Source organism: Phragmites australis, chromosome 3 (assembly GCF_958298935.1).
Source record: "Phragmites australis chromosome 3, lpPhrAust1.1, whole genome shotgun sequence".
NCBI lineage: Eukaryota > Viridiplantae > Streptophyta > Magnoliopsida > Poales > Poaceae > Phragmites > Phragmites australis.
Window position 1 is genome coordinate 6,989,312 of NC_084923.1, and position 10,381 is coordinate 6,999,692.

Below are 10,381 nucleotides of genomic sequence, written 5' to 3' on the forward strand. Positions count from 1 at the left end.
TTTCATTTGCCATCCAGAAGAGCAAGCATTGCAGCTATATGCCCCTTTTGGCAGGCTAAGACGGCCACAATGATCTATTGTGATTGTTGACTGCAAAAGTTCATGAAGCTATAATTCAGTGTAAATCCATAACTTGTAGGCGTACTAACGCATTGCAAAAGTCCATGAAGCTATAATTCATTGTAAATCCATATTGTGAGTTTAATCAGGATAACACGACAATATGACACCAATTGGGTGGCTGTAGGATCAATAGGGCGATATGGGCTACGGCACATATCCAACAATGGAGTCAATATACATATGCCAAGTTATCTTTTCACATGCAAAACTACTCCTCTGCGCCTAGGACGCCGCCGCCGCGTTTACGCCATTCCGCAGCCAGACCTCACCGCCGCTAGCCGCCATCGCCGCCTCCGCTTGCCCGAGGGCTTGACATTCGCCGCCAATTAGTGGAAGTGCCCGAAACTGAAGTGGGCTTTCCATCCAGTTCGCCTCCGATATTTTATATTTTTATATTATAATTTTTCAAATTTAGCAATTTTAACCGGTCGTTTGAAAAAATAGCACAAATATATATCTGTCACTCGTTGGAAGGACGACAAGTGCTTGTTCTAAAAAATTAAAATACTATGTAAATGGTAATGAAAAATTTTGAAAATAAATTATGGTGTAGAGGATACTCATATAACTTTAATAAAAAAATTAGCTCAAAAAGTTACTTGTACAATGAGAAATAAAAAAAAACAGATTTTATGATGCTTGTACGTACTTAATTGAAATTTGTTTTTATTATTTCTTAGTTTACAAATAAATTTTGGATCCAAATTTTTTATGAGAACTAGATGATAACATCTTCTACGCTATAAGTTTTTTTAAAAAAATTTCATGACAATTTACATAGTGTTTTCAATTTTAAGAGCTATGGAATATTGTATTTTTATTTTTTAATATGTCAAACGTTGGAAGGGTGACAGATTTATTTTTTAAAACCTGTCGTCCATAGAAATTTTTTCAAATGACTGCCTAAAATTACTAAATTTGGAAAAAATTAAAATTTAAAATATAAAAATTCGTTCGCCTCCCACCTACTTAGGCCAGAGCGGCCCAACACTACTATTTTTCTAAGAAGCCCAACACCCCTGTCAAATGGGCCATATTTCCGGCCCAAGCTGACAAAACGGGAACGCCTTGGACCTTTCCCTGCCACGGCCTTAGTCCTAACTCCAAAACCGCGACATGGCGAGTCGTTGCCCGTAAGCCACAAGCCCCCGTCGCTCCTGCTCGGCGTCGCGCCACCGTCGCGCCTTGCCGAGTCGCCGACCGCCGGGGACGCCGGGCCGCCGGCGCGGGGGAGAAGGAGATGGGAGTTCACGGGCTGTGGGAGCTGCTGGCCCCGGTGGGGCGGCGCGTGTCGGTGGAGACCCTGGCAGGGAAGCGGGTGGCGGTGGACGCGAGCATCTGGATGGTGCAGTTCATGCGGGCGATGCGGGATGACAGCGGCGAGATGATCCGCGACGCGCACCTCCTCGGGTTCCTCCGCCGCATCTGCAAGCTGCTCTTCCTCCGCGTTCGCCCCGTCTTCGTCTTCGACGGCGCCACGCCGCTGCTCAAGCGCCGCACGCTCGCCGCACGCCGCAGGCACCGCGACGCCGCGCAGGCCAAGGTCCGCAAGACTGCCGAGAAGCTCCTGCTGTCCCACGTGAGTCGCTTCTCTCCTCTTTCGTTACCTAACCCCTTCTGTACCCATCTTCTCTACGATTAACGATGCGGATGGTGGTTGATTTAGAGGGGAAATTTTTGCGATCTCGAATAACTCAATGCACAATGTTTAATAAGTGTGGCCTACTCATTCGCTATGTTCCCGAATAACCCATCATCATAAGTGTTTCAGTAATCATTATTTTAGCAATGATATGGCAGTTTTGTAATGTAGTAGTTCTGTAAGTTTTTTGAGCAAGCCATGATCAAGTCATCAAGATAATTGATGGTGTGCAACCTTTGATTGTCAGCTCAAAGCGAGGAAGCTTGAAGAATTGGCAGAACAAATTAGGAGTGACAGGGCCAAACATGATGCCAAGGGCAAGCAAATTGAGAACAGTAGAGTTGGAGAAACTGAGAAAATAAATGAAGATCAAAACCAAAATGGTGATGGCAGCAACAGTGGAGGAACTGTTGCACCAGTCAACCAGGAGAAAGTGGATGAAATGTATGTGTCTTCCTGTAATTCTTACATGTTTTTTTGCTGGTTAAAGTCAGTGACTTGATTTTTTTTTTGCATGTGTTAAGGCTGGCCGCATCACTTGCTGCAGAGGAAGAGGCAGATTTCACTGACGAAGGGAAACACCATTCTACAAGTGTCTTGTTGCAAGGAGCTGAAATTGATGAGGATGAAGATGATGACGAAGAGATGATATTTGTTAGTGTATTTTTTTGATTGAACTTACAGTTCCCATGAAGTCGTTAAAAGTTGAAATTTCGTACTTTATTTCTTCCTTTTTCCCCATTTTATTGCTGTAAGTTTATGCTTGATTCTTGCTAAATAATTTAGATTCTGTATACTTCTGCTATATAGTTTTGTATTTGCTTATTTCTGGACTAGTTGTGGCTTTCTTGTTCTTTTATTTTAGAAAAGAGCCTATCTATGTTTTGATTGTATGTTGTATTGTTTGTTTGTTGATTGGTTTAAAATATACTGTAATTTCTACTACAACTGCAGCCTATGACAACTGGGGACATTGATCCTGCAGTATTGGCTTCGCTTCCTCCATCGATGCAATTGGATCTTCTTGTTCAGGTAAAAAGGACAAATTGCCAAACTAGTGATTCTTATGTTTTCCTTTTGTACCTTCAACTGTATATGATTCAAAGTAATGGAAGATTATCTTCTATCCTCTTTTGTGTTCGCTTTAGATGAGAGAGAGAGTAATGGCTGAGAACAGGCAGAAGTACCAGAAAATAAAAAAGGTAATAGACATACTTTTGTAAGTGTATCAGAGGCATAGGTACACTGTTTGTTGGGTGGCTATCCATCCTTGCATCCTTTTATATGATTTTACAGGACTTGTGCTGCCTTTAGTGATGAAAAGCTGTGAGAAACGGTCCTACAATGTCTGTAACTCCTTTCAGGAACCTGCAAAATTTTCAGAGCTTCAAATACAGTCCTATCTCAAAACAGTTGCTTTCCGTCGAGAGATAGATCAAGTTCAGAAGTGTGCAAACGGTAAGGGTCTTGGGGGTGTCCAGACATCAAAAATAGCATCAGAGGCTAACAGAGAGTTCATTTTCTCGTCATCATTCACTGGTGATAAACAGTAAGTGATGTATTACTTTGCGTCTGAGGCTGTGTGCATTATATTCAAGGGCTGGCCATTTGAAGCTTTCAAAGTCCTGCATATATCTTTTTGTGATATTCCAGCGTGATATCAGTTAGCTGATCATACTTTCTCATCTGGATCAGGATGCTGGCGCAAAGAGGTGAAAAGGAGCAGATTGTTGATATTGTCAAATCAAAAAAGGAAATTAATTCTGCTGTTGTCAGGTCCAACCCCACAAGTAGTTCTAGAACAACAAAGCCTCCTAACAGCAAGCCTTTGAGGGATTTTGGGCCTGATGTCGAGACATATCGTGATGAGAGAGGACGAATTAGAGTAAGTAGGGTCAGAGCAATGGGAATTCGTATGACTCGTGACATTCAAAGGAATTTAGATTTTATTAAAGAGAATGAGCAGGTCAAAAGTAGGGAACAGACCGATGTACACAAAGGATCAGCAGGCAATGAAGAGCCTTCAGATTTCCCGGAACATCTTTTTGCAAGTAACGAGCTCCGGAGTTCTCTTAGTCTTGATGAAGATTTTACTGACGTTGCCAGCGACAACCATCAGACGTCATCACTAATAGGAGGATCAGATAACGTTTCCAAGAGTTCCTGTCATGGAAACAAGGAAACAATGGAGATATCTTTCACGGATGACCAGACTGAAGTGAAGGACAACGATGAGGAAATATTTTTGCATTTAGTCTCTGGAACAGCATCTAAATTATTTGCTGAAGACGACTGCTTGGCTGAAAAGACGGAAGAATATGAAGATTCCGAGTGTATTTGGGAGGAAGGTGTAATTGAAGGAGAAACAATTCCTATGAAAGTTGATGAGAAGGATCATAAGTCATCTCTGCCAGAGAATTGCAGCGATGATGAGGTGGAATGGGAGGAAGGAGATTGCTTTATACCTGGAGTTCCTTCCAGTAGTGAACATAATCCATGTAATGTACCGAAAGGGGATCTGGAAGAAGAAGCGCTTGTACAGGAAGCAATAAAGAGGAGTTTAGAGGATTTCGAGAAGCAGGCTTCTGAAAATGTGAGCACCGAAGATTTGCAAGCATCTGTTGAGGATAGATCTTTGCAATCCGCTGATGATGTTCCTAAAACACCTGAAGCTGCTGGCAAAACTGATTCACATACCGAATCAACTCTCGTGAAAGAGACAAACGAAGAAACAAGAACAGAAATTAATTCTGATGAGAATGATGTGATGCATGGTACTGGACTGCTTGGAGCTGATAGACAAGAAATTGAAAACCGAGCTCAACTGGTGAATAATGATGGGCACATGCACAGAGCTCATTCGTTGGAGTCCCTTCTTCTATGTTCTATATCCACTAGTAATCTGGCTGAAAAACCATCTGACAGCTCAAAAGCTAACGGTAGCAATGTGATGGTATTTACATCCACAATTCCTGAAATGCCTTTAGGTGATGGTGATAACAACAAAAAGCAAAACAGTATGAAGTCTGATAAATCAAAATGCAGCAAAGATGTTGCTTATATTGGAGAAACCTCGAAGTCACCCCAAAAGGATCTTTTGATTGATGAACCAACTGGCACTGCTGTACGGAAAGAAAATGCTACCCAGGGAGATATGAAATTTTCCACTTCTGAGATAAATTATGCACAAGTTGGTGACTATGATGACAACCATAGCATATCAGCAACTTATCTTGATGAGGAATTATCTGTTCTCAGACAAGAACAGATAAATCTTGGAAATGAAAGGCGAAAGCTTGAAAGTCATGCAGAGTCTGTAAGCAGTGAGATGTTTGCTGAATGCCAGGTTTGATACAATCCTTATTTTCCACTGAACAACTTAAGATTCTTGATGCAAAGTTTATATCTGAATTCAGGTCCATTGGAAGTAGAGATAGAAGTAAATAATGGTTTAGTAGCGAAAGAAAATACTAGCCCTGTTTTTCTTTTGAGGACAAAGTAGCACTCTGATATAGTTGCATGATGCAGGAGTTGCTCCAAATGTTTGGCTTGCCATATATAATTGCACCGATGGAAGCTGAAGCTCAATGTGCATACATGGAAATGACTAACCTCGTTGATGGAGTCGTTACTGATGATTCAGATGTCTTTCTGTTTGGAGCAAGGAATGTTTACAAGAACATATTTGATGATAGGAAGTATGTGGAAACATATTTTATGAAGGTCTATGCTCTTTCTGCATCTTGGTTCAGTTATATATTCATTATCTGTTCAGCACTTCAGCCAAAGCAATAACGGAAGTATGCACCTTCGAGCTGTATCTTTTTTCAATCAATATTGTAATTTTTTTCAGGACATTGAGTCTGAGCTTGGGCTAACAAGACAACAATTAATTCGTATGGCTCTGCTTCTTGGGAGTGACTACACTGAAGGAGTTAGGTAATAGCAAAACACTATTAGGAATTTCTTCTACATATTCTTGTTACCTCTTGAAACAATTCTGCAAATGTACAGTGTTTATTAGTTGTAATGGTGCAATGTCCTGCCAGCTAACTATCTGATTTAACTACTTTATGAAAGTAACATCAAAGTATCATTTTTTAGTTGGGTTGTTACATTTTCTTTTGTAAGAAGTGCATCTCGAATTTCTGCTCCAGGATTTGAATGCGATTTTGGTTTTCTAGGAAAGGTTTTTACATTTTTTTCCGTTCCGTTAGTAACTGGATCTTGAATGCATTTCAGATGGAAATAATTCAGTTTAGTAATACTATAACTATGCCATTTTAGTTTTGAGTTTCATCATTTGCAAATCAAGCTTATTCAGCTCAAGTTGAATTAAGAAGTTCCTTAGAAATAGAACTTCACTGAATTGTATTTTCATTTTATTGATACTTGATGTATCATAATTAAGCCAACTGTGAATGTGATGCAACATTTCATTTTGTCCATTTATTTTTGTTGGTTCTGCACTTCTGTTTATTATTTAATATACTGGTGTGCAGTGGTATTGGCATTGTGAATGCTATTGAGGTTGCACATGCATTTCCTGAGGAAGATGGACTTCAGAAGTTTAAAGAATGGATTGAATCACCGGATCCATCAATATTGGGAAAACTGCATATGGAAAGTGGTAGTAGATCGAAGAAAAGGAAACCTGGTGGAAATGATTCAGATGGAAAGGGAAAATGCCTGGAACCTGAATTCCTCCAAGGTTCTGATGATAAACAATCTTCTAACGAAACTGAACACATCAAGGAAATATTTATGAGTAAGCATGTAAGTATACAGGATACAACTTGTAAATTGCTGTCGTTGCTTGATTGTTATAGATACATATTCTGGTCATGTTTTTTCTCTTATTATTTCTTCATTTATCAGAGGAACGTGAGCAAGAACTGGCATATTCCTTCAGCTTTTCCTAGTGAGTCAGTCATAAGCGCATACATTTCTCCTCAAGTTGACAATTCGACAGAACCTTTTTCATGGGGAAGGCCAGATTTAGGCCTACTGCGCAAGTAAGTTGAGAATTATTTTCATAAGCGATTAACGTATCTTTCTCTGCAAGACATTTATTCCCTTGCACATTTAGGCATATCTTTTCAAGGGGAGCAGGGTTTTTCTTGCTGGTGCTAGTCTTAGATTGTTGATAATTGGCATACTGGCATTAGCACCTGGTAAACCTAACTATGCCCATATGCCAACTAGTATGCTGGTAATGCTCACAGGCTGGTAGGGCGAAACCTGAGTAAATTTATACTTGCAAGCAGTGCATGTCCTATTCATCAGGGCTATGCTTTGTTTAGATCTCTGTGAACATATCAATTTATTTTTTATGATATGGAATGCCCTTTTCTTTCCTTTTTGAGGATGAGTTTTTTTTTTTGTTGCTATCATTTCTTTTGATTTAATATTGCATGTGTGGTCCATCATTATCCATTTACCAGTTTGGACTATACTGGCTAGTGTAGATTGCATATGTAAGAAAGTAGTATTGGCGTGCGCACAAATGAGGTTGTCTGCCTGCTCAATTGACTGAAGTGCTTATATCAACATAAGTATAATGATGTTAATGTGATCATGTGCACTTACTGTACTAGTATATAATTATAGTTTTATCACTTATGTGCCATCATCTTCTGAGGTTCGAACATGCTGTTTTATTGAAGATATCTTTGCGATAAGAGATTTGATCTAATCAAATTGCTAGGAATTGATTCAAACCGCAAATAATTTGAAAGGTTATATTATCTCTAGAGCATCATATGCATGCTTTGTGTAAGTAAACTAAAGTTATGTATTACTAAAAAAAATTAAAAAAAAACTTCACTAGAGAGCAGTAAGGAATCGAGGTTGATCTGTAAAGTGTTGTTTTCTCGTATTCCTGTATATAATAATGGTTCGTGATTATCTTCTTCCACAAGAGAACCTGTATGGTTTCTTTCTTAAGAAAAAGAAATATCATATTGAAAAAACACAGGTCTGTTATGAAAGCGTTTTTCCTATTTCTTCTGCATCTTTGGTGCTACAACAGAACTAAATATTAAGTTCCTTCAGGCTATGTTGGGAAAGGTTTGGGTGGGGCAAGGAGAAAGCTGATGAACTGTTTCTTCCTGTTTTGAGAGAGTATAATAAGCACGAGGTTAGTCTGGCAAGTTTTCAATAGTATCTACTGCATTCTAGGCTAGTTTTTTTTTATGGAATGCTATGCATAATGTTGATTTTGTTTACCTACTTCTGTAGTTTGATTCTGTTTTATCTTTTTCAGAAAGATGGCACCGATGTTTTAAATGAAAAAAAAAACTATACAAACATGTCAGCATTCCACCCAACCTTGTGTATATTTTGGATCTTCTGCCGGTGGTTCAGACCATATTTTGTAGCCTTGCCATTTTAGCATATGTCAATTTAAAAGCCAAATGTTTGTCAATTCATTGCCAATTTTGTCTTGTCTTATAGCTATGTCAATTTGAAAATGATTCTCCACCTTTTTCTAAGTATCACTGTTACAATCCTCTGTTTGGGTTTCATTTAGCTAGGAATCGGGTGATTTAAATGGGAACGAGGTGATACAATCAAAATGTTTAGTATCTAAAGTTCTTGTGTTTTAATGTAAATTGCTTTAATTATATGCAGACTCAGTTGCGCATGGAGGCATTTTATTCATTCAACGAGAGATTTGCAAAAATTCGTAGCCAAAGGATTAAAAAAGCTATCAAGGGTATTACAGGGAAAAGCTTTCCTGACACAGATGAACCTGAGCAGGATAATCCCAGTACTAGCAAGACCACCAAGAAGAAAGCGGGAAGCTCCTCTTGCCGTGGTAGAGGTAGAGGAAAAGGGAACAACAATGCTGGATTCATGAATATGGAAAGTCAAGAAAATAACGAAATTGGCGATCCTAATAGATTTGCAGATACAGTTGAGCTTACTAAAGAAAATATCAATATCAGTAAGAGAAAAAAAAGGAGCCCCTCTGGTCGGTCCAAAGGAAGAGGACACAGCAGGACGAATGCTGGACATGAGACAGCAGGAAGTCAGGAGGATTCCGACATGAAATGTTCTACTTCAGCTTCAGATGAAGATTCACATGAAAGGCATACCAACAATTATAAATCAGAAGGAATGGCACTACGAAGGGTAAGCTCCTCTTATTGTGTTGTGCGTTTGTTTTTATACTGTGCTTATCTCATGTTTCTAAGTGAAGTTTTTCAACACTTCTGCACTATGTACCAGAAAACTAATATGATTTGAACTGATATTCATGCTGAATTGCTGATGGTTCATGTGTTTCATACTAAGGTTATAAATCAGTGTTGCCAATTCTTTGGTGGCAAATTATTGCCAGATTTGGATGATTCATGTTAAATTTATTTGATTTTCATGCTGAATTGCTGATGGCCTGCGTAAACCTTTGTAAAATCTAGTCTGACCTAGAAATGGCCAGTTAATGTATGGTCATTAGTGAACGTGTTTACCCCTGCTTGAAATCGCACTCTTTTGTTCTCCATATTAGGAACAGTAATATTTACATTCCGATGCCTTTCTGCAGTCAAGTAGGAAGCGGAAACAGGTAACATACGTGGAAGATGGTCATGTAGCAGATGACAATGATGTTCCCGTTCTGATGAACGATGAAAATGACCCAAGCCAAGCTGCTGCAGACACGGACATGGCTGGACAAGACACACAATCTAATCTGGTACATCAGGACACGAGTCAAATAAACAGCAATCAGACGCATACGGATCCAGGCACTGCCGAATATATCAATGAAGATTCCCAGGGTTTTGAATTACGTGAGGACAATCAGACGGATTCTGCACCGGAAGACTACCTCTTCAGTGGAGGTGGTTTCTGTATGGAGGACGGTGACGAACAAGAACCAGCAGGTGATCCATCTGGTACAGAAATGGGGCATGGAACAAGTGATGCCTGTGAGGATACCGATGGAGTTTCAGACAGCGGTAGAAGCACGAACTTGTCGACGGCTGGAGAGTGTACAGAGAACGCAAGTATGGAGACCCGAGGCGCATCTTCATCTCAGCAGAGACGTGAAGCCAGCCGTGGTTTAAGTGCCATGCCTACGCTTACGAAGCGCAGGAGAAAATCATGACATGTTCTCAATGTGTGTGTGACGCCTTGCGCGCCGCTATGGCCTGTTTATTTCAAGCGCGTGTGGTTCACATTTTGTGTTTGGCCTCCATGTATTTCACCCAGCTGCTACACTGCTTGTGTAGAGCAGTTTATAGACGCTAAAATGCAAGTTCTGAGATCCTGTTCCGTCGATCTTTTTTTGAGCTACGGCCATCGTAGGTATCAATGTATACTGATCTCTGTCGTAAACCTGCTTCAACCCCATGAAACTTCTTATTTTTCGGATATGTTATCCCATGAACTACTGCAAGGAAAGTCAATTGTGGACCTTGGTTGCAAGTCGGTGATGTTGATGCGCTGGTTTGGTTTAGACGGGTAATTCTATGCAGCGGGCTTGCTGCAGAGAAAAAGAAAAGCAGCACCAAGAAGAAGAAAATGTAATACTGACAAGATGCATGAGGCTTACAGGGTTCTCTGCAATTGCAAACAGAGTGTATGAGGCTTAGACCTAATAACTTTAAG

General features: G+C 39.9%; 1 protein-coding gene across 1 annotated transcript; it reads left to right on the forward strand.

Annotated features, from left to right (window-relative positions):
- The first annotated feature begins 1,225 nt into the window (after nt 1-1,225).
- LOC133911854 (DNA repair protein UVH3) lies at nt 1,226-10,035 on the forward strand. The gene is made up of 14 exons (XM_062354285.1): nt 1,226-1,702; nt 2,013-2,209; nt 2,290-2,419; nt 2,720-2,797; nt 2,914-2,967; nt 3,130-3,314; nt 3,461-5,111; nt 5,294-5,488; nt 5,619-5,704; nt 6,268-6,541; nt 6,644-6,780; nt 7,820-7,904; nt 8,399-8,902; nt 9,315-10,035. Exons 1-14 carry the CDS (start codon nt 1,364-1,366, stop codon nt 9,876-9,878), a joined length of 4,479 nt encoding a protein of 1,492 aa, XP_062210269.1. The 5' UTR covers nt 1,226-1,363; the 3' UTR covers nt 9,879-10,035.
- Nucleotides 10,036-10,381: the final 346 nt, after the last annotated feature.

Bases quoted from the DNA above. Each gene is read 5' to 3' on its own strand.
- LOC133911854 (XM_062354285.1), top strand. From the start codon at position 1,364: ATGGGAGTTCACGGGCTGTGGGAGCTGCTGGCCCCGGTGGGGCGGCGC. The intron at 2,420-2,719 runs GTTAGTGTATTT...CTACAACTGCAG, and splicing joins ATGACGAAGAGATGATATTT to CCTATGACAACTGGGGACAT. The intron at 5,112-5,293 runs GTTTGATACAAT...TGCATGATGCAG, and splicing joins AGATGTTTGCTGAATGCCAG to GAGTTGCTCCAAATGTTTGG.